Genomic DNA, 24,426 nt, shown 5'->3' on the forward strand with positions numbered 1-24,426 from the left:
TGTCTTTATCATTTATCAACTTGGAAAAAAATTAATTGAAAGTGATTCCAACTATACTGTTCGTGTTATTACTTTGCTATTCTCATGGAATTAGAATTATTATTAAAATATATAGTTACAGTTCCTCCTTGGTGTGAATCTGCTCCAAAAAAACCTCAATGTTCTGGAAATTACAACATATACATAAAATATATACATTTTTACTATACATAGGCCTGTTTTTTTCAGAATGAGCTTAGATTAGGCCAAGGATTAGGCCTTATAAACATGCTGTAGAAAAAAAAAAACATTACTGGTGTGCATCTTGAGACAAAACAAAGGCATTGACATTTTATGATACATTTCCGTTAAAACAGCTCAAAGATGCATTTTAGTCTGGGACTAGGCTAAAGCCTTGTCTATGAAACCAGAGGTTACGTCTCCTCCAAATTATCACATTTAATTATTCACATCTAAATGTAAGTGCACAGTGGATAAATTATCCAGTGCACAGTGGATAAATTCCAATATCAGGCATCTGAGATCCAGAGAAGAAGCTCACTTGTATTCATCTATATCATCTGTTCAGAACTGAAGGATCATTGTTTGAGAAATAACAAGGACTACAACAGGTCCGGGTTGTCTCTCGGTTCATATCAATAACCTGTGACCAACTTAAATCAAAGCCCAGTATCACTTATCTTCTGCACTTCTTTGAATCGCCTTGCTTTGACAAACTTAATCTACTTTTCTTCACCATAAAGCTGGGCTTTGAACTTTTAACATGCCATCATCTTATTCTTTTCTTTCCACCATCCATGTAGGTTAATAAGGCGAAAATGGCCCCCTTCGGTTCCAAAAACCCATCGACCGAGGGTCTTCTCAGCTTTTTAGATGCTAGGCTGCCAGGGGCCTCATATCTTCATCATCTTTCACATCCCCAACTCCGTTTTTTTTTTTACTCCCATTTCTTTCCAAACACTGCGGACACGCTTCTGACTATGCCCTTTATTCCGATCATCCCTTTTTTCAGTGCTCTGGACTCCTTGATGAGATCCAGTATTTCATGAAAGACCAGGAGCACGCCGTGGTAGGTTTCAGCTGCAGAGATCTCGAAGAAGCCGCAGTCTGCAGAAAGGGCGAACAGTCTGCCCTCCTCGCTCGACACGGCTCTCTGATGCAGCAGGTCTCGCTTGTTCCCTACAATGATGATCGGTGCAGATGCGGACAGCTTCCTAGTCTGGCGGATGAGCCGCACCTGTTGCCGGACCACTTCAAAGCTGGAGCGGTCACAGATGCTGTAGACCAGGATCACGCCATCTGCCCACTGAAGCTGCTTGTCACTGATGGATTCAGTTGTTTCACAGCTCTGAAGGAGACAGAATTCAAAGATTGATTAAAAAAAAAAAAAATTTACTATGAAATTGACAGTGACAAACCATATTTTTGTTAACTTATTTAATTTTTGTATATTTTAATGGCAAAAAGCATACTTATAAACTATAAATAAATATATATTAACTAAATGAGACCCATTATTATTAAATTATAAAATTAAATTTGGGTTACCTTCTCATTTTTAACAAATATTTTCAAATCTCATCAACAGAAAACAACAAAACAATTTTGCCATATTTTAGACTAACCTATGATGAATATTATTTACTTATTTGATAATATAGCTTACTAAAAAGCACAACTTGACCCCTTCATGCATTCTAGCATTAAAACACAAATATCTAAAAAAAAAAAAAAAAAAAACACATACCTGTGGATACAGCGAGTCCCAAATATTTAAGGATATCTCTCGACCATCTGTTTTGTCAATATGACTGTATATTGATTCTGAAAAATAAATTATATTAAATACATTTACAAAAAATAAAACCTGTCTAATCATAAATCGTTATAAATATCAAGTATATCAATGGTAATGAAGTAAATCTTATTTGACGTACCAATATCCCCATATTCTCCGATGAACCTTCTGGTGAGAAATCGCACGGTGAGTGCTGCAAACGAGTTGTTAAAATAAATGATTATTCGTAAACTTAACAAAATAAACCATATAACGTTATTAAACATGACAGAAATCTCTGCATTCAAGCAGCCATGTTCAGTTTTGTGCTCACCTGACTTCCCAACATTTTCTGCTCCAAGTAGCAGAACATTCGCCTCTACTTTGTGCTGATTTCCATCCATCGCTTTGCTGCCCAACTGAGGACTCGGTTTGACCAGAACAACCATTTCACCTTGTAAATCCTATGAACGTATTGAGTCGTGTGTGAGCTTCGCAAGCCACTTCAACTATATATATAATACAGTGGGCGTGGCTTATGGAAATTGAGTCGATTTTAATCCAATCCAAATCCAAGAACAGAGTATCCGTTCGCATGGTTCGCATTAACAAACCGCCAAAAATGATCCTATCAAGTATCGCCAGGACAGTTCTCCTTCTGTCAGTCTTTTCTCTTTTGCCCAGAATTAACTAAAATTGCCCTTGAAAATCCCTCACGAGAGCCATCTGCTTGTCTTGTTCACATATAAAAAATTGTTTTATGACAAACCTGTTAGGATAGAATTGTATTTCTTATATCCCAGAGACTTTTTATATTATTATTTATTTTACTTTTTGTTGTATGAAGGCATATATATATATATATATATATATATATATATATATATATATATATATATAAGCATTTTAAACGACTTTGATGCAGATTTTGCATGTCCCAGATCTAAACTTTAAATTATGAAATTCCATTATAAAAATATATATAATTTAAAAGAAAAAATCTAAACGAAGTTAAATTAAACAATCAACAATTTCAATGTGATAAAAATATGTTCTCTGATAATTTGCTTTATTGCAGTTGTTGAATTGTTCTGGAGTGTCTACGCATGATAACGGCTCGAGAGCTTCTAAATTATACCTGCTTTTTCACCCTGGCTAAAATCATAGTAATGTTTTTCTTCTAGGAGTCTTACGAATAGAGTGATCAGTCCATGGGTCCATGCATAAAATAAGCTGAAGTGAAGACAGAGCCAAGTTAATCGACCACAGAGTCATTGCGCCCTCTCCCGGCACCAGAGGGCATAACATTGCTCTATAACGCTTATAAGGAGCAGTGAAAGAATGTGACAAATTAAATAAACGACTTGTTAATACTCATTTTACTTCAAGGAACAGGTAAATAAACAAAATACTACAATAAATAGAAAATTATGTATAGTAAGGTAGTTCCCTCTTCACAAGAGAATATAAATGTATTTGTGTGGTTTCAAAAGTATGACTCAGACGTTTCAATGTTCACTAGATGTAGTGTTCCCGCAGTCATCTCTCTCCTTCCCTTTATCAGTGCAGGGTTTCTTTGCGGCTGTAACACAGTTTTCCATGAAAAACTCTCTCATGCGTTTCAAAGTGTTTTTGTGCTTCTCTCTTTGAGTCTCTGTCTCTGAAGTACTTCTTGGATCCTCGCTGCTGCAGTGTTTCAGGAGAGAAGCGTGAAGGCTGTTCCCAAAAGATTCATTCACCTGTTGCTGGAAAGATTCTTGAAGTTTGAAAACCATGTTTTTCATCTGTATAAAAAACAAAATAGCACATCACTATTATATAACAATCAATTCAATGATTAAAAGGTAATTCATCTGCTATAGTATTTCAGTTTAAGTTTTGAACTACAAAGAAGAAGCTTGACAGTTTACTGACATATGAATTTGATAAGCTGAATGGTAGCGGTTTACCTCAGAGTTCATCATCAAGATGTCAAAAAGAGTCCAAACATCTGACACAAGTTCAGCAGCAGTCCGATAAGGCGGCTTTCTTGTCCCCTGGAGTCGGCCGAGTATTATATCGAATTCAGCTGTTTTTGAGTGATTCTTTAAAAGCAGAGCACAGCTCATAAGATCTATTAATTTATTCAAAAATACATTCAAATACAATGAATTTGCATTGATGAGCATTGAGAATAAAAAGTTTTGAATTTAAAGGGACAGTTCACCCAAAAATGAATGATTTGCTGTGAATTTACTGACCCTCAGGCCATCCAAGACATAGGTGTCTTTTTGTTATTTTTATTTTTTTGTTCCTGTATGTTTTTTTTGTTTTTTTTTACTCTTTAAGTGATGGTAGCCACTGACTTTATGTAAATCACCAAGGAGCACGGTTTCAGCTAAAAATCTTTTTTACATTTCAACCGAGAGAAGAAAAAAAAACACCTACATCTTGGATGGCTTAAATCTGAGTAAATTAACAGTAATTTTTCATTTTTGGGTGAACTTTTCCTTTAAATTTAGTCTTCTGTTGAAAATATAAAAGTTTTTTTTTAAACCAACATGAATACAAACCTAAAATGTTTCCACATTTGTGTTAAGCTAGGTTTTTCCTTGCCTTTATTTTGTTCATTCTTATTTGTCATAAACCATTCACCAAACTGTCTGAAATATTCTTAAAATAATATCATTGTAATATTGTCTGGAACACCAGTAGTATTTGTGAATATTCACATTTTTATATTAAAAGACAGTTATACTCAATATTATTTATGTGCACTGTGTATTTACCTTGGTGGCGCTGTAGAGCAGGTACCGGTTCTCATCACACAGGAGACTAAGGAGAAGCTTCTCACACTTCTGAACATAAGGATGACATTACACTAGTGTGACTTTATATCATTGCAGGACAAGATGAGATTTGTGGCATGCTAAACACTCTATCCTAAACTACAGTCCTCTCCTTAATGTCATCTTAAAGTGTTATGAGTGTAACTAGGAGGGTAGATTATTTCAAACTAGCGATGTCTCACTCTTTGATCTGGTAGACTCAGACTGGACGGACTCATCTCCTCACTGCCATACACGACTGTCTCATTTACATTGTGACACAGCAAACACACCCAATCCTCACTGCAAGAGAGAAAAAATACACCAAGGCTCAAAGAGTAGACAGACAAAAAACAGGTATTGTACTTCAAATGCACATGCTTATCAAAGTCCAACATCTTATAAATCATAGCTACTCAGAATTTAATTCTCTAGAATTGTAATTAAACTAAGTTATATACAATTCCTGCTAGTTATTGGTCTGACCTCTGTTTTGTGAGGATTGGTGGGATGTGACAATCAGAGTGAAAAGCACAGCCACATTTTGCACACAGAAGCGCAGCTCCTGCAGACTGACACACAGCACAGAATTGTACGTCGGACGCAGGGGAGCTGTCGCAGCTTTGCAAAATAGAGCAGGAAGAGGCTCTAGATGGTATTGGATCTTCATGCCATCTCCAAACCTGCTTAATCTGGGAAAGAGCAGGACACGATTGAAAGAATAGCTGTGTAGGCTAACATCAGTCACACATTCTAGCTTTACAGATGTGACATCTCTGAACAGGCTAGTCCTTACCTGTCCTTCCTGGGATTCCTGCACTAAGATGTGATTTCTAGAGATATCTGTAGCAAGGTGGAACTCTGGGAGTGGATGCCCACATGGAGGCAGAGAAATGGGCAGGCGCACTAGAGATACGCATGGAAACCTATTGCATACAGAAAGCAGTGGTCACTGGTCAAAAAAATAAATGTATATACTACCAATATTTGAGCTCAGTATGATTTTCACAGGAAATAAAACTATTATTCAGCAAGGACACTTAAAAAGAAAACAGTAAAGACTTTTAAACTGTTACCAAAAATTGCATTTGAAACTGAAGATTGGAGTAATGGCTGCTGAAAATTCAGCTTTGCCCTTACAGAAATAAATGACATTTTAAAATATATAATTCAAATTAATTTAAACTGTAGTAATAATAACAATAATAATAATAATAATAATAATAATAATAATAATAATAATAATAATAACAATAATAATAATAATAATAATAATAATAATAATAATAATTCACCTATTAAATCAAATAAATGCAGCCATGTGAGCATAAGAAAATTCTTTAAAGAACATAAAAAAAAATATCTTACAGATCCCAAATGTAATGTAAATACTATTAATACTATTCTTAATGGTTATTGTTTCATCCAAAATAGTGTTTGTTGTGTCTGTTGCAGAATAAATGTTTAGGCATTAGTAGCTGGAACACAAATGAGGTTAATAACTCCTGCGATGTAGACAGGATGCCAATACTATATGGATTATGAAATACTTGATTTCACCTCTTGAATTGCTTCTTGAATTGTTCCACCATCACTAAAAGACAAAATATGACACAAATAGACAGATGAGTAAGGGAAACAAAAACTATACTTTTGCGAACAAAAGATAAAGAAAATCACCTGCAGATTCCTTTTCCTTTGTGTGGTCAAAACCACTTAGGACATGACTGTGATGCGTCACTGTCTGGTAGGAAAAGAAAACTTTTGCATGGAACACAGATCTCTGACATACAATACTTCTCTTTTTATATATTATATTATATTATATATATTATAAAAAAAACAGAAATATTGTATTGGCTGGTATTGGAGAGATATACAGTGAGGAATCTAAGTATTTGAACACCCTGCTATTTTGCAAGTTCTCTCACTTAGAAATCATGGAGGGGTCTGAAATTGTCATCGTAGGTGTATTTCCACTGTGAGAGACATAATCTAAAAAACAAATCCAGAAATCACAATGTATGATTTTTTAACTATTTATTTCTATGATACAGCTTCAAATAAGTATTTGAACACTTGAGAAAATCAATGTCAATATTTGGTACAGTAGCTTTTGTTTGCAATTACAGAGGTCAAGCGTTTCTTGTAGTTTTTCACCAGGTTTGCACACACTGCAGGAGGGATTTTGGCCCACTCCTCCACACAGATCTTCTCTAGATCAGTCAGGTTTCCGGCCTGTCGCTTAGAAACATTGAGTTTGAGCTCCCTCCCAAGGTTCTCTATTGGGTTTAGGTCTGGAGACTGGCAAGGCCACGCCAGAACCTTGACATGCCTCTTACAGAGCCACTCCTTTGTTATCCTGGCTGTGTGCTTTGGGTCATTGTCATGTTGGAAGACCCAGCCTCGATCCATCTTCAATGCTCTAACGGAGGGAAGGAGATTGTTCCCCAAAATCTCGCAATACAGTGCCCCAGTCATCCTCTCCTTAATACAGTGCGGTCGTCCTGTCCCATGTGCAGAAAAGCACCCCTAAACTATTTATCATACAAATAAATAGTTAAAAAAATAATATGTTATGATTTCTGCTTTTTTTTTAGATTATGTCTCTCACAGTGGACATGCACCTATGATGACAATGTCAGACCTCTCCATGACTTCCAAGTGGGAGAACTTGCAAAATAGCAGGGTGTTCAAATACTTATTTTCCTCACTGTATAATATATTATATATATATATATATATAAAAATCACCAACCTCCAATGTGTCACATGGAGTTAAATTCGCTGGAGGTCTGGCGTTCCAATTATCAGGTGTGCATGTCGTCTCAACAAGCTGACGAAAGGTTACCGGCATGCCAATGCTCCAGTGTTTTCGTCTAGAGTCGCTTTTGGTGAATGACTGACCAGCTTGAGCTTGTCTTGAAAATTTCTCTGTGGTGGTGGTTGAGAGGGAGTCCTGGTGAAGGTTGGATGGGCCAGGGGAGTGGGTAGAATCTGATGAAGATTCTTTGGGATCTGTCTCTGACACAGTGGAAGTGGGCAAGTTGCTCTCTGAATGATCTAAATCAAAGAAATTCGTGCTGCTCACACCTGCATCCTGATCACATACGGAGTCAGCCAAGGCCTTGACTGGGAGGTTAGCACTATTGGTGTCTTTATTACAACATAGGCTTTCACTGCCACTATTGGGAGCAGAACACATACAGCTTACAGGAAGTGAAGAACCACTAGCTGTGCTTTGGATGGATGAACAAGGGTTATGGGAACAATGATTCACCCCACCATTGGAGGGTCCAGCAGAATGGACATTAGAGATTGCAGTAACGTCATTTAAAGAAACAGCATTAACAGTAGAAATTACAGTTAAGGGAATATTTGGTTGTGCAGTAAAAGAATGTACAGGCCCTAGGAAACTGGTTTGTATTGGATAGGTCAGTATAAGTGTTTGGGTGTCAGTTGGCATGTTTGAAACTGGGTGGGTTATTATGGGTGTTTGGTTGGTGACTAGTACTGGATGGGTTAGTATGGATGTTTGGTTGTTGATTGGCATTGGCTGAGTTAGCACGGGTGTTTGGTTGTCAGCCGGTATTGGACGAGTTGTTACTGATGTTTGGTTGTTGACTGGTATTGGATGAGTGAGTAGGGGTGTTTGGTTGTTGGCTGGTATTGGATGAGTCGGTAGGGGTGTTTGGTTGTTGGCTGGTATTTGACAAGTTAGTACTGTTGTTTGGTTGTTGGCTGGTATTGGCTGAGTTTGCGTGGGTGTTTGGTTGTTGGCTTGTATTGGATGAGTTAGCTTGGGTGTTTGGTTGTTGGCTGATAATAGATGAGTTAGTATGGAATTTTGGAAGTTGGTTGGTGTTGGATGAGCTGGTAAGGGTGTTTGGTTTTTGAGTGGAACTGAATGAGTTACTGCAGGTGTTTGGTTGTTTTTGGGGTAATAGTGTATGGTTGAGGCCTTCCTACTCTTGGGTAACTTGTAGATATTATTTATTTGAGACGCTGTGGAGCTTGAAAGTGAAAGACGAGGCTGAAAATTAACAGATGGATGAGGATTCATTGGAGTTTTGTGATCAGATGGAGGAAAATTTGGGACACAGCGTAATGAGGGACTATAAGCATGCTTGGATTGCCCAGGACTGGCTTCCTGGGATTGGACTTGGACAGAATGTGGTGAGGAAGAAAGTGAACTCTGAAGTTCTGAAAAGGGAGGTTTAGATTGATTTAGTTGGGATGAGACAACATAATTACATGCAGAGGGTGTTGTGGCCTGGTTAGGCTGAGATGGCTGGCTGGCTTGAGATGTATGAGGCAAACTCATAAGGGCCTGGTTCATTTGTACAGTCCGAGAGGAAGCACAGGAACGCAGTGCAGGGCCGTTAACAACACATTCACCTTGAACCTGTGCATCAACACTTGATGAGGCGGGCACAGGATGAACATATGTTGCAGCTACAACAGAATTTGGATTTGAGCTTTCGACAGACCCAGACTTTGACTGAGTGGAACCAGTTCTCAGAGAGGTAAAAGGAGCAGGAGTCGTTCTAATCCTCATAAATCCTGGGTAGAAAGAAAGGAAAATATGTTAAATGAATAGATTTTTATAAAATGTAAATACTTTTATTTTATTTTTTAAAAAAGTGGACGGTTTTATGTACCAAGTTTGATTATGTGCTGACAGATGTCATTTTGAATCTGAACGTGCAGATTCATCATGGTCTTAGGGGTGCACGTCTCCTGGGACAGAAGCTTTTTCACTTGGGTCTCAATCTGAGTTAGAGACACACAAAATATAGCAAGGGGGATCTGGACTCAGTATCTGAATGTCAGCCAGTTTTGCTTGCAAATATGACACAAAGTCATATAGTGATGTCACATAAATCAGATGATGAATATACAAATGTAGGTTCACCTCTAAACATGATGGAGCTAATATTACCCTAAACAATAAATCTAGGGGGGAAAGTGTTTTCAATGTCTTGCAATATATAATCAAATAAGCATGAAAAAAAAGGCTTACTCTTTTTTTGTGGACCAGGAAGCAGTGGCCCTCGGTGCTTAGGATCTTGTCAATAAAAGCTAATATGTAGTCCTGACAGCCTTCTAGCCTGTTCAGAGATGTCTTCCGCTCCAATAAACTGTTCCCCTCCTCTGTATACAGGGCCTTAAAATCAAACATGCAAAAAATAAGTAAGGGTTACAGATTTGAGGTTCCTGAACAGGACTGGGGGCTGATTAGCAAGTTGCACAAAGGAAAATGGATATTGTTTCTGTTGGGAATGCCTTCTTTTTGCAGTGATTTTAGTTTATAAAAAGATGTGAGCATTTCTCAAGAAGCGTAAGAACTTCTCTTGGCCAAAAACACAGAAAAGAATACCAATAAAGACTGTATATTAGTATTAAAATAAAACCTTATTTTAATACTAAAATACAGCCTTAACTATAGCTCTGAATCCTTTAGGCAGAAAAGGTGAAAAAGAAAGTTCATCATTTATTTCTGATGTGACTAAAATTCTTTGACTTAGATTTTAGTGAAAGTATTTTGAAGGAAGATGGAAATTATGTTTCTTTTATTAGTTTGGTTTAATTCCTATTTTCTATTCTTAAAAGTTACATGCATTGGAATGTGAAATGCTTAAATGTACTGTGCAAGTTCAAGGAAGTGCTAACAACAGCCATAAAAGGAAATGGAAGGAAAAGGAACAGATAAATGCTATAACTAAACCGTTCTATGATTAATTAGTCTAGACTTTTGAAAATACGTAACAATGAGAAAATATCTGCCTATTGTAACCAATCAAATGTTATTTTATATATTCTGCGAAGTACAAATAAGTGTGAACTTTTTGTTTGATGAATGGGCTTTGATTAAATTAAAATACATTATTATACTATGTGTTGTAATAATGGAGATAGAAAAGACATTTATAAATCGTGAAGTATGCCAAATGTTCATCATTTACCTTTTTAGGAAAGATTTTAATTAATGAACAGCACATTTTAGTAAACTAGCATTATTGAGTACTAAATGCTTACCTCTATCTCCTTTAAGACCTGCGTAGCTTTCAGTACCAGAGCTTGATAAACAGAGTGGACCACCTGTCTCAACATATTCTTTGCAGCCACTTTTAGATCCGCAATGTCCTGTAATCTAACAAAGATTAAAAATATATTTTCAATTGCACAATTATATAGACAAGAAGATAATAAAACAGGAAAAGTCTGTAAAGCAAACCCATTATAATAACCCTTTACATGTGAGCATGTGCTACAAACTAGCTGTTATTGTTCTGCTGTAGTCAGTGAGCTGACAAAGACGACAAAACATGCTGTGTAGTGAAGGGAACAAAATATTTGTTTGTGCATTATTGCTATTGCTAGCATGCTTTTAGAGATTATAGTATTTAGACAATAGTTCATTGAAGATAAGGTTAATTTATGAGATGATTCATGCATTAAGACTATGTGTAAAAGAGAAATAGGTACTTTCTGTGGGGAATTGGAGTGACCAGAGCAAAAAGTCAGAGGGTGTTGGTAACTTAGGCCCCTCTGTGTTTCTTTACATGAAGCAATTGCGTGTGGAGTTTTGTATGCAGGGTCAAAAACAGGAACTGAAACGGGGTGAAAAGGGCAAATGAAGCAGAAGTCATCTGATGACCAAAAAGAGACTGCCTACATTTTTTGTGTATACATATTGGGGTCAAAGGGAGCGGCGAGTTTGTCGCGGACTGCCTGCACAAGCCTCCCATAGGATTGTGTAATTAGGGACAGCTGTGACTCAGAGCTCTTTATGCTTTCTTCATCTAACTTAATGAATCATTAAACAGTTAAACTATATTTTGTTTCTGCTCTCCTCATTCAACGAACCTGTGAACTCGAGGAAATTGATGAGAGTTCAACAGTAGTGATTTTACTTTCGTCTATCAAGGACACGAAGTAAAGTAGTGATTGGTACTCACATCACAGCTGACATTGTGATTTTTGGATCACACATCACTTAAGGTGTGGTTATGAATACATCAGATGACCACCATCCCCATCTATGGTTTGGGACACTAATCAAGGTCTTTTACCTTGGCTGTATGAGAACAGTTCAAGTGAGAGGCTGTCCACTCATTTAGAATGAATGTGAAGTGGGGAAAGTTTGTCAGCTGATTTATCTGAAAGACTGGTGAGATTTCTAACTTGTAGAGCCTCTTACGTATTATCAGCACAAGGAAGACATAATTGTAATTTCACATGTTTGAGTAAGCAGTCCGATGGAGGTTACTTCTTCCACTGGTTGGGTGACAATGCAGTGGTGAAAAGCTGGAATCCATTTTTTTTTCCCAACACAAAGATCTGTGGGATTCTAATCTCCTGGGGCACCAAAGGGTCCTAAAATCTGGAACATGCAGATGAGGCCCTGAAGTAGGTGCAGATGGTCCTTAATCTGGAACACGTAGAGGAAAGAACTTCAAAGTAAAGGTTTACTCTCCTGAGCTTAACCTTGTGCAATGTCTCTGTGTCTCTTCTGCCTCTCTGGGCCAGGCACAGAACTTGGTCAATCTGCTTTTGTCTCTCTGGCATGGAGATTTGGGACTCGGGACATGCTGTTGTCATCTCGCTGGACTAAACTCAAAACGTGGAGTTTGTTAATGTCTCTTTCCTCACAGGCTGGAGTCTCAGAATGTGGCTGTATCTATTGCTGCCTCACAAGCTATAGATTAAGATCCTCTGGTCTATTGTTGTCTCTCTGGATAAACCAGCGGCTCAGAATGTTATGGCACGGTATCTCTATCTGTTATGTCTCTCTAAAGGGGAGACTCAGTGATCTGTCACAGTCTCATCCTTGCCGGTTATACTTAGAACAAGGAGTGCCTGTTGAAAGGGTACCTTTATCCCCTTCTGATGAGGAGGAGACTGCAATTTGGCAATTGCAATGTGTTGTAACTGGGTGCTGGCATCAGAGGGGCACACAGTGTGGCACACACTTAAAGTTTACCAATGCATTTCTCACTTTCCAAACCATCACCAGAATACCCTTTGTAATATTCTAAACAAATAAACATCAAACATGATGGAAAAACTGTCATGCGCTCATTAATTTTTTCATCACCAGCTGAATCTGTGCAAGATGTTGCATTACAAATAGATGTCACTTTTTCTGAATAAGTATGAAATGGAGGTGTGTAATTAACATCAGTCTTAAGGTTTCCAAACATGGTTATGAATAGATTTGGATGGCTCATTGTGGTCTTTCTTTGTTTCACCCACTACTGCTGAGGTCCTGAGGAATTTTTACGGCAGTCACAGACCAGGACATTAGGGATTAGTTTCTAGATGGGTGAAGGGCAGAAACTGCATGTGGACCAATGAGAAGTCCTGTCCTTCTTGGGCTTGGTACCTGGTCTTCTGCTTGCCTTCTAAGAGGTGTCTGTCTGTTGTCCTAGGATCTTTATCTGATGACATTGGACAGTTTGTTTGTGTTAGCCCACCAAGATCCAATCAAAATGTAGCAAACCTTTATCCATTGTTACGGGCAAAGAGGGGCCCAGCCATAAACTGGGACCTGGAATGTACTGTCCACTACACCGTGTGATTCTTTTTCACATCTATATTCTTTTAATACTGCATTGTAAAATGTAAAACACAACTGAATGTCTGGACTTTAGAAGTGCTATTCGACTAATATTAGATGTTTATAAACTTCATAACATATTTCCCTTCTTTGTGGATGCTTTCCTTTTGTAATGTGAAAACTGGCTCATAAAAGCAAATGGTATGTTTGTTTATCTGACAAGAGACTGAAAATCTGACTTTCAAGTATATGCTGTTTGTTTCTCTACACACTCTTCAAGGCTTGCATTCCTTAGAGATAAGAGTTCTGTGCTTTCTCTCTGGATTATGTCTTTTTGACCTTGGCAGCAGGAAACTTTAAAGATTTGTGGAAAATATATTAATTTACTGATCCTAAATTACAAAGTTCCTTGATTACTGATTGTTAACATATACATGTATGTGATACCCATTCAGTTTTAGAAGTTTGCAGTTAGAGATAAATAAACTTGAATTGCTGAGTGGCCTGACTGTATCTTACAGGTGAATTTACACCATACATGTCTATCAAAAATAAGTTTTAGGTTGAGAAAATGCATACTATACTTTTTTGTGGAATACTACCATTTCAGTAATGTTTCTAGTGTCTACATCAGGGCCGTGCACAGGGGGGTGGCCCGGTGGCTAGAGCCACTGCCCCTTTGCCCTCATCGGCTAAGGTGCCCCCCTTGCCCTCTTCCCTCCCTCACCCTCAGAGGATTCCCATAAAAGCATTCTGTTCCGCTAAAAATCCACTAATTCCGCTAATCCGTTCAGTGTTTTCCTGCTTGCTCCGCAGCATCGCTCAAAGTCTGCGGCGGTGTCCGCTCTCTGTGGAGACGGCAGTTAAAGAATGTCGAAGAATATTAGCTACAAACTACAATCCACATACAGACAGTGGTTGATCCGCGAATTAGTAGTTTGTTTGTTTCAACAGTGCAAACATGGATTCAAAGCTCCAGCATGCCAGCGGGTAAATCACCACACTGTTGGCTATACTGAATATTGCTGACAGTTTCTCACTCTTTAACTCCTGTAAAATAGATTTCCGATTATAATCAATTTTACGAGTTAATACTATTATCTATAACATATGTCATATTTATGATATTTTATTTAGACCATATTAATCGTATACACAATTTAAAAAGGTAATAACGGCTATTATAAATATAAATAAGTTGTATCAGGGTACAAGCACACCCTAAGAAAAATGTGCTCATTTTTCAAAAACGTTAATGCTTTCAAAAAATCTCTAGCAACGTTTGCAGTATTTTCTGTTTATTTTGATTAATAAAATAATCAACCATTGTTCAGTAAATATTAAAATGTTAATATAAAAATATTTTTAAAATACAGAAACTAATTTTTAAGCAAATAATCTGAAAACACTGAGATCCCATAATAATTGAATAAAGTTTTATCGTTGTAACAACTAAAAATATTTTTGTATTATATGATTATTATAATACAAAAATATTATAAATAGGATGTTACCTCTAAGATGGACACCCAACTTAAGATATTTACCAGCTGAATCTTAACCATGTCATGTCAACAAATGGAAGTCAGTCAGCTGTTTATCATCATGTTAAATATGCCTTTTACCCCAAATACCATAAACAATACCTTTGTCTCAAAATATATTCAATCATTTTAGTGATTCTTATTTGCTACTTAAATCTCCAACAAAAATGTAAAATAGAAAAGAGAGTTAAAATTAGCCTAGAATCCTTTTTTTTTTTTTTGGAAGAATAATTAGAACAACATACATTTAATTAGCTCTAAAGCATAACAAATGTATTTACAGTATGATTGTAAATGGTTTGTTATTCATTCTCTACATTAAGATGATACTCAATCCCCTTAATGCCCCTTTTTTGGTTTGGGCCACTGCCCCTCAAAATGTCTGTGCACGGCCCTGGTCTACATGTTAGCAGGATGTAAAGTGCTTTGGTCCATTCAGATTTGCTTTAAACTGCCATGAACACCTTTCCAGGTTCTCACATGCTCTTTATTGTTTTTTCATTTTACTACTGTCCTTTTGAGATACCAGGCTTTTTATTCAAGAGTACCAGTTGAACATTGTCAGGCTAGACAGATCTGCATTAACATCTGGTACTAACAACTAATGTTTCTCCTGTTATCACTTTTTATTGCATTTCACTCACTACATCGATTATTGGAACACTTCCAAAACCTTTTAGATTTTTTGACAATTTTGTGATTTAAAAAAAAAAGTTAATTAAAAAAAATTTGAGACCCTGTTTAAATCTTTATTTATTTAATGCTGTCTATTTATGATTAGATTACTGAAAATGGATACTGATACCAGGTGAAAGCATATACTTTTTTTTTACGTAAGGAACTTTAAATCAATAAAAGTTCTTCAACAATATAGTAAATTATTTTGATGCATTATAAATTGACTTTATTAGACTTTCCTTTAGATATAAGAATTCACTATACTATATTTGTAATAAAAGATGGTTTGATGCAAGCACTTTACGTTTGGAATACACTATACAACTTTTGCCCACATTTTAGCACCAATTTACATTCTGGAGGAGTCAACAATAGTTGGTGCAAGTAGGCCAATTTTGGGCAATTGGAGTTAACAGATTTCTGGGTTTATTTTATGATAGGTGTGTTTTCATTTTTCAAGCATCTCCTAGCAATGTTTTCATTTGTCAAGCATCTCCTAGCAATGAGGAGGATGTTTCTGCGAGAGGTTGTTGTATTCTGAACAACTTAAAAGTCTGATAGTGTGTGATCTTTAAGGCCAATTCTTCATATGTGAACAGATACAACCAACAGCAACAGACACGCATGGCAGGTTTTGACGGATCAGTGTGTTGGCATCGGTTGCCGTTGATTGTTTCCACAGAACATGTTGAATCGCCATTTGTCGGGATGTGGAGTGTCTAAGAAGTGACATACTGTAATCTGGCGATTACACACATTATTCGCCGTCTGTCTGTGCAGTGTCAATTGGCTTTTAGTTATTTAATGCATGATGCCTAAAGTCTGCAGTGTGTAAAGACTAGGGGTGTCATGATTCTCCAAATCCTCAATTTGAGTACATTTTCGATTCTAAAGTCACGGTTCGTTTCAATTCTTGATTTTTACATTTATTTTTTTAAAGCACAGGTTGCTATGCCATTTTTAGACTAGACTTATGCAATATAATATCTGACCTTTGTTCGCAACGTACCACACTACATTGTCAAATATAAAACATTTATTAGCAACATAATGCAACAATAACTTATAATAAAATGTAATGTGCTGTGACAGTCCTGACCCGCTGTGTTGCTCTGGAGGTCCAGCAATCTGTAGCCAAAAGCAACTAAATATGCGCTGCTCAGACCTTCAATAACGTTCTACTACATTATTGTACATGGAGGGAATCACCGTAGCTGTGAGATCTGAGATCTCACATCTGAGACATGAGACTGAGACACATTGACTCCTATTTTTAAACGCCTGGGCCTTACTATTGCAGTTGCAGCTGCTCAGATAAGGGGGATAAAATATGCATTGTTACAATCTTCATTGATTGAGCCATTCTGAAGCGTTGTATTGGAGATGCGAGGGCCTGTAGGAGGTACAACACTGCTGCGTCTCCCCCCTGTGGTTTCCCCACGCTTAGACCCGCACGTTACAATTCAAATGTGTGCATCTTCTACACAGGATATCAGTTCTGACTGGATCTCTTCTCTAATCGTCCCTCCCTAACATTTTCGTCTCGTTTTTATTCGTTGATTAAAATGACAGTATATAGATTTTCGTCATAGTATTCGTACATCGACGATTAGATTTTTTAATTCGAAGTTCGAGATTTTGACTTAATTTCGGTCGATTTTGTGACACCCTTAGTAATGACTGGTGTTTTAAACTCTGTTTTCAAGGTCGTCTAGTGTATTCCTAGCCTGATGTGGTCATGCTCAATACTAATCAGAATATGAGTCTGATATTGCTCCATTGAGCTGTAATTATGAGGTGTGTTTCAACCGAACCAGGAAAGACATCAATTGGATGACCTACAACCAATCAGAGCAACGAAGCGACGCATAACGTTAGTTGTCAAATGTCAACAGAACTCAACTGCATGGTGTTGCCAAGTTGGAGTTTTTCCCCACGGGTTGTTTTCCATATCCGCAGCTTGAAGCGACCTCAAATATGTGATATATTGACCCAGGAATGTGAATTTTAGCAGGCAACCTTGCCAAAATAACACACATTTTAAGCACCCCCCCCCCCCATTTCAGAGATCATAATTTCAGAGAGAAATAGTGAAAGCGAATGCATATACAAACAAGCTCTCCGTTTAGGATTAGAACAAATTCAACTTAAGGCAAGCGCCTTTTATGACGTGAATGATTACGTTTAGGGGTGGGCGATATAGCCTCAAAATTATATCACTATATTTCAGGAATATTTGCGATAACGATATTTATGATGATATAGCAAAAAATATATGGAACAAAGTTTTATTGGTTATTGCAGCTAGTAGGCAGCAGCATTTATAATTGGAAATAAAATTAAAGGCATTGTTTATCCTTTTCCAATGAGCTTATGTCATTGATGAGAGAATATTTAATTCAAAGTGTAAATCTACCTGATATAAGGTACAAGTTACTAGTGTTTTCACTAGAAATCATTTAAAAAAAAAAGTATATATATATATATATATATATATATATATATATATATATATATATATATATATATATATATATATATATATATATATATATATATATATATATATATATATATATATATATGCCTAGCCTATATAACATTTAGTTTAGCAATAACTAAAGTAATTTATGTCATGGTCTGTCTGAATATTCAATTCTGATTGGGAAGGTGTACAATAGCAGAGGTAATTCCAAGTTAGCTAAAATACCGTTCTGTATGAGCCGTTATCATTATGAAGCACGCACGTGCACATACACACACATATCACTCGCATACGGAGATCGCGCTGCAGATTCAGGAGCACGGAAGCTAGTTATCAACGCCGCCCCGCCACTTTTAGCAACAAAATATCTAAGCTACTGGATCACTTCATTATCTTTCTCAGCAATGAAGGGGTTACTCGCTATTTTAAAGTAATAAATGCACATCTGCAATGTTAAGAGAGACGCTGAACAGACACAGTCACGCATGTATATGTCTCTCTCTCTCTCTCTCTCTCTCTCTCTCTCTCTCTCTCTCTCTCTCTAATTAAAATAAATGCTTTAATCCATTCATTCAAATAAACGTATTACTTTATACACTACTTTATCTCCATGTCTCATTCGAAGCGTGCACAATGCTAGATCTAACTAACTTAAGCCATAACTGACAAAAATAAACATCAATGTTACCCTTCCGCGGCAAACAGCAAAATCAGCCATAAGCTGTTCATGTTATGTCAGTTGTCAAGAGAGCTGATCTCGTTACCCTTCCGGTTAAATATTGCACAGCAAAAATCAAAATCAGCCATAAGCTGTTCATGTTATGTCAGTTGTCAAGAGAGCTGATCTCTTGTAACCAAGTAGCTCCCTTTTAGGTACTAAATCATCATCATCATCATCGGAGGCTGACATGCTGAGCTTCGTGCTCTTCTCTCTCAGACAGGTGTTGTTGTGCGCGATAGGGAAAGTAAATGCGCCATACGTCATCGCGTCGCTATATCCTTGATATCGCGATATGACTTTTTTTTAATCATGTAAACATTTATATCGGTATTATCGCGGACGATATGATATGGCACACCCCTAATTACGTTACTGTTTATCATCTGTCTGTCATCGTCTAATGCCCGCCCAGACAATTTGATTGGTCCGAACAGTTTCTGTTCGGGCATAATTACTCCTCAGTGGACCAAGTCCAGACCGAACTGCCCGAGCTCAAATGCTGTGGGCAGGGCTGAGTTCGGCTGGTATCCAGGCTAGTGCATTCCAGCATTTAATGTGTAAAATTTTGTCCTTATGTCCTTCCAAAAGTGTATGACTTTACTTTTTTGGGTGAACTATCCATTTAAGAAGTATGGTTGAGACACGGTTGTGACTATTAATTCAGCAGTTTGTTTTATAGTGAGAAGATGTTAGCTGGCATGACTCTATTCAGTTACCTTGCCTGTAAGAGCAGCAGGCTGTTGCTGACCGTCTCTTTCTGATGTCTGATGGAGTCCAACAAACTCTGCAGTTGCTGTCTCTGAGATCCCACAGCTTCTTCCTGTTGCACAAAACTGGCATACAGATGGACAAGTAAAAACGTTGAACAGGAATACCAAAATATTAAAGATCCCGTTCTTCGCAATTCCATCTTTCAAACTTTAGTTAGTGTGTAATGTTGCTGTTGGAGCATAAATAATACCTGTAAAATTATAAAGCTCAAAGTTCAATGCCAAGCAAGATATTTTATTTAACAGAAGTTCCCTTTTCAAAGCCTACAGCGAACGGCCGGTTTGGACTACACCCCTGCACTTCCTTGCAGGAATGACGTCACTAGAACCGTTTGTTGACTAACCCTCCGCCCACAAGTGCACGCAAAATAGGGGGCGTGGTCTTGTTGCTCTCCCACGTGGAGAAGAGCGCGCATTCAGCGAGTGCATCTCCCCGTTATGGTAAGAGGCGGGACCTTTCCGGGCAAAGTGCGCTAAGCTGCTGTCCAATCACAACACGGGAAGCGCTGGCCCAATCAGAACTCGTTACGTGTTTCTGAAGGAGGGACTTCATAGAACAAGGAAATCCCGTTTTTAGGACAGAGAAAACAGCGCTGTACAGATAAGTAAATTGTGTGAAAAATACTGTTTTTTGAAAGGCAAAACATGAACTCATGTTATATTGCACACTGTAAACATAATCAAAGCTTCAAAAACACGCAAAGAACGGGACCTTTAAAGCCAAGTAGATAAATGGGAATCAATTACTTAAAAATGCAAAAAAAATCCATAGCGATCTTGTAATCTTCAAATGTACTGATCCGAGAGATTTGAACTAGTGTTGTCAAAAGTACAGACCATGATCCCAAATCGGTACTGACGTTTTTAAAATGTGACTCTTTGAGCGCTGTTGAGCGGAATCGTAAACACCTCTGACTGGCCATTGTGCTCACAAGCTCACAAAATTGCTCTGTGATCAGCTACATCGACCAGCGCTTCACAAACATGTTGTAAATGTACATCAATGACGCTTTTCACAGAGCGCTTACACAGATACACACAGATCGTTTGAATGCAGGTGTCTATCAGCCTATCGGTCCACTGGTTGACCACTGCTTGTGCTTTCAAACGCTCCTGCCATCAAAACCCTTTCAAACTCTTCCATGTGCTTTCAAACGCTCCAGTGTGTTGATCATTGTAGCCAATCACAGGCACATCCAATGAGCGCGCGAGAACAATGGCCACTCATAGGTGTTTACGATTACAGCTCAACAGCGCCACATTTTTTAATTTCAGTACTGATCGCGGTCAGTACTTTTGACAACCCTAATTTGAACTATACCTGTGGCCTCTATGAGTGATCAGCTGACAGTCTTTACAGGTGAGCTCTTCACAAACAAGACAGAAGAACATCAAGCTCTCCTGAGTGTGTGAGGGACAGCGTCTTCTCTGTATCCAACCTGAACAAAAGAAACAACAGAACAGATCAGAAAATGCACAGAAATGTATAGAAGTGTGAGTCTGAAGCGTGCAAAGAACGTAAATCTAACCTGTGGGTGGTTTTTTGGGTGTGACTTCATGGTCACGTGTCACTTTTACCCTACGATGGGCAGACATACAGTCTAAACACAGGGCCTCATCACACTGGACACACCATCCACTAACCTCGCTTTCTTCACACCCGGCACACTGCAAAGATTGATTACAATTTTTAATTACTATTTACAATGGAAGACAGAGGAAATGCCTCTGTTTTGTCAGTGCTGGAAATATTTGTGCCAATAAGGCACTTCCCAACAAGGATATCTATAAAGTGTTAATAATTGTACTTTTTCTAAGAGAATACACAAGTTCACTCCATACCACAAATATAATGATAAAGACACAAAGGAACAAAGATTTGTTTCTTTTCTTCAGCTGATGAATGTATCATTTTATTCATAATCATAATGTTTTTCATAATCTATGCACTCTTACCTTGAGGGGCTTGTTATTATTAGACGAGTCTTCAAAAATGGCACATTCAGAGACATCAGACAAACAAAAGGACTGAGCACATATTGGACAATCTAGACAGATAAAGAAAAAAAAAGCCTCAGACACACTAAACTCATGTTGCTGTTGTTTAGAAAAGTAGAATCATTTATCATTTATGTTTACATTTTGGTTAAATAAACTGCAACAGACACACCATTTCTATCTTTGACACGCAGTAGAGTTGCTGAAGGCATTTTATTTTGCCCGAATAAAAAAAAATAGTTGGAGCCCTTTGAATTGCTGTCAAGTTTAGTTTTATATTTGACATTCATGAAAATGGCATTTAAATGCTCTGTTTCTCTCACATACTCAAGTGATACCAACTTGGAAATGTATTAACAGGTACTTTACACAGCACGTTTTCCTATTAATTTTATGAGCCCTATAAATCCATTAACAAAATGTAAGCCCTTCTCATTATGACACCACACACAAATTTTGAACATTACTAAAATTATTTATTTCATGACAAGGCTCTGTTTCAAAAATGTACTTTCTATTTCTTTTTAGATAAATAAGGTAGTGTAAATGTATATAATAATCTAACTCCATTAAACTCAATGCTCATTTACATTTAATCATTTAGCAGACGTTTTTATCCAAAGCGACTTACAAATGAGCAGAGCAATAATAAAACTAACAATATAGCAACAATATGCAAATTCTGTGACTAGTCCGTTAGTCTAGCACAGTACACATAGCAAGGAGTTTTTGTTTTATAGATATAGAATATTAAGTGTTAGTATTTACGGGTCAAGTGTTGACAAAAAAAAAGAAAAAGAAAAAAAGAGATGTGTCTGGCAGTTTATTTAAAACGGCTAAAGACTCAGCAGCTCAGGTAGAGTTAGGCAGGTCATTTCACCAGCAGGGAACAGTCACGGTAAAGGTGTGAAAGTGATTTTGTGTCTCTTTGGAATGACAGCACAAGGTGCCTTCACTTGCAGAACGCAAGCTTCTGGATGGCATGTACAGCTGAAGTAATGAGCCTAAGTAAAGGGGTGCAGAGCAAGTTGTTGTTCTGTCGACAAACATCACTTGACAAGGCACTTAAACTTGATGCGAGCAGATAATGGTAACCAGTGCAAATGGATGAAGAGAGGTGTTACATGCCCTCTCTTCAGCATGTTAAAAAGACTACTCTTGCTACTCTACTGCATTTAGGATCAGTTGCAGAGTTTGATAGTGCATACCAAGAGAGAATGACAATAGTCCAGTCTGGATAGAACAAGAGCTTGGACAAGGAGTTGTGTAGCATGCTCCGATAGGAAAGGCCTATCGAAAGTTGTATAAGGCAAATCAACAGGACTAGAAAGACAGTTCTGGCATTTCACCTAGAAGCCTTAAACTATCTGTAAAACTTCATATAGCACAAGAGTGTTTCACAGGTTTCTAGGTCATTGAGCTTAATGTTTTTTTAGGGATTATTGAGCCTGTATAAACAATATTGGGGGGGAAAATAACCTTGTGCTATATGAAGAATAATATTTTGAGTGTTTTACAATTGGTTTTATGTATTTAGGTTAAACAAACATTGACTTTAATGGAATAAGAATGTACAGTTACACTACTATGTCTATTTACTAAGAGAAATAGAATGTACATTCCAAAAACAGGGATTGTGTCATGAAATAGATATTTTAGCAACATTTCACATTATGCGTGATATCATAAAGAAAGGATTTATTTTTAATGGAATTATAGTTCTACTAAAATAGATAAGAAAAAAATCCGCTTTGTGCTGAGCAAAGAAAACCTATTAACTTAATGCATTAGAAATACCGGTAGAATCAGAGAATATAATTCATATTAGCGAATGTAAAATATACAACAAACTTAATAGCAGTACCCTTTAACCGGCATGTCTCGTCTAAACTTCCTGTATCGATAAAGGAAATGCGTCAGTGGACTCCTCAAAAGATATCAGCAGATTATAAGATTGTAATTAACGTAATGTTCGTGTATGTAATTTAATGTTACAATTTCACAAATATACTAGTATTTGAAAATTATGTAAAATCTTTACTATGTCGATACCACGAACCTTATCAGGCCCGGGGGAAGTTTATTTTGGGGAAGCTGGCCCCCAATGGAGAACACGACCTGGCCAAAACTTAAGCATTTAACTTATGTAAACAATCGTAGGGACGTCACTACACAGTCAATTAACGTTAAAACTAAATTCATGCGACTGTTTGACGTGCAGTATTTGACTTTCGCCAGCGCCTCAGTAACGTTAACGTTACAATCAAACTGTGTCCACCCCAAGCGAGTTCTTACCGCGTGTGGCTCCATCTGTGCAGATCTTCGTAAGGCAAGTATTACAAACTGTATGCAGGCAGGGAAGAAGTCTGGGGTCTGCAGATGAGTTTAGGTGTAATTTGCAAACAGCGCAGGACCCGCAAACCGTTTTTTCTATACCCAGAAGGGGCGACGCGTGACGCCCTGTTTGGTCAGGGGTAAACATCTGTTGCTTGAGGATTATTGATGTAAAAAGACCTGTTACAGCATACGAAATATATCCGGGAATCTCGACGCGTTACTTTGAATATGCCGTTCCTAAAACTTTTCGGTTGCGCAAGGCGGGGCCTCATGGAATATTCATCAGTTCCAAGTTATGCTCCCTTGCTCACAGTCACTGCAGCGCCAAATGACTTCCAGCTCTCTACCTCTCTGGACGACGGACCGTAAAAAAATAGCCCTGGACATGATTGGTGTAGCTTGACCTAGTCCAGCTCCACCTTTTTGGACGTAATGGGTGGAGTTATGTTTCACGATAGGGTTATGGGTAGGATTAGGGCGTGGTTTTACCGTCTAGCTCCCGGGGGAGCCTTGTCCTCGGACCCCTAGACATCTGATAAATAATAGCGTGCAATGTTCTCACTTAAACTACAGCCAACTTGCTGCTGCTTCTGCTTGTAGAGGAGAAAGCTGCCCATAACTACTTGTCTAGGATATGTAATCCTCTAAGAAGGATTACATAATAATAGCATATTATTAGCGCTAAGGAGCTAGCAAACGATCCAGTGTGTATCTATATTTGCATTCGTCAAAATTATTACATTTCC

General features: G+C 37.6%; 2 protein-coding genes across 3 annotated transcripts; both read right to left on the bottom strand.

The window, feature by feature from the left end:
* Positions 1-512: 512 nt before the first annotated feature.
* zgc:171704 (Ras-related and estrogen-regulated growth inhibitor-like protein) lies at positions 513-2,448 on the bottom strand. The gene is made up of 4 exons (XM_067448551.1): positions 2,112-2,448; positions 1,938-1,991; positions 1,748-1,824; positions 513-1,348 (listed from the first exon to the last, which is right to left on the bottom strand). Exons 1-4 carry the CDS (start codon positions 2,224-2,226, stop codon positions 938-940), a joined length of 657 nt encoding a protein of 218 aa, XP_067304652.1. The 5' UTR covers positions 2,227-2,448; the 3' UTR covers positions 513-937.
* Positions 2,449-2,949: 501 nt separating this feature from the next.
* Positions 2,950-24,048, bottom strand: trim33l (tripartite motif containing 33, like). 2 transcript variants are annotated; one of them, XM_067448550.1, is made up of 18 exons: positions 23,639-24,048; positions 21,302-21,393; positions 20,875-21,013; positions 20,667-20,784; positions 19,292-19,408; positions 10,624-10,738; positions 9,608-9,751; positions 9,246-9,357; positions 8,839-9,147; positions 7,343-7,647; positions 6,265-6,328; positions 6,145-6,178; positions 5,381-5,510; positions 5,071-5,276; positions 4,788-4,887; positions 4,546-4,614; positions 3,727-3,861; positions 2,950-3,561 (listed from the first exon to the last, which is right to left on the bottom strand). In XM_067448550.1, the coding sequence occupies exons 1-18, from the start codon at positions 23,823-23,825 to the stop codon at positions 3,286-3,288; spliced, it is 2,652 nt and encodes an 883-aa protein (XP_067304651.1). In that variant the 5' UTR covers positions 23,826-24,048; the 3' UTR covers positions 2,950-3,285. The 2 variants fall into 2 exon arrangements, with proteins under 2 accessions (XP_067304651.1, XP_067304650.1); XM_067448549.1 differs by having other exon boundaries at positions 7,343-9,147; positions 23,639-24,047.
* Between the last annotated feature and the right edge of the window lie 378 nt (positions 24,049-24,426).

This window comes from Pseudorasbora parva, chromosome 7 (assembly GCF_024679245.1).
Source record: "Pseudorasbora parva isolate DD20220531a chromosome 7, ASM2467924v1, whole genome shotgun sequence".
NCBI lineage: Eukaryota > Metazoa > Chordata > Actinopteri > Cypriniformes > Gobionidae > Pseudorasbora > Pseudorasbora parva.

Excerpts from the sequence above, each read along its gene's own strand:
- zgc:171704 (XM_067448551.1), bottom strand. The coding sequence starts at position 2,226 with ATGGTTGTTCTGGTCAAACCGAGTCCTCAGTTGGGCAGCAAAGCGATG. Across the intron at positions 1,825-1,937 it reads CGGAGAATATGGGGATATTG|AATCAATATACAGTCATATT; the intron begins GTACGTCAAATA and ends TTTATTTTTCAG. Across the intron at positions 1,349-1,747 it reads GGGACTCGCTGTATCCACAG|AGCTGTGAAACAACTGAATC; the intron begins GTATGTGTTTTT and ends TGTCTCCTTCAG.
- trim33l (XM_067448549.1), bottom strand. The coding sequence starts at position 23,825 with ATGTTTACCCCTGACCAAACAGGGCGTCACGCGTCGCCCCTTCTGGGT. Across the intron at positions 5,277-5,380 it reads AGGAATCCCAGGAAGGACAG|ATTAAGCAGGTTTGGAGATG; the intron begins GTAAGGACTAGC and ends GCTCTTTCCCAG. Across the intron at positions 3,862-4,545 it reads TGCTCTACAGCGCCACCAAG|AATCACTCAAAAACAGCTGA; the intron begins GTAAATACACAG and ends CTGCTTTTAAAG.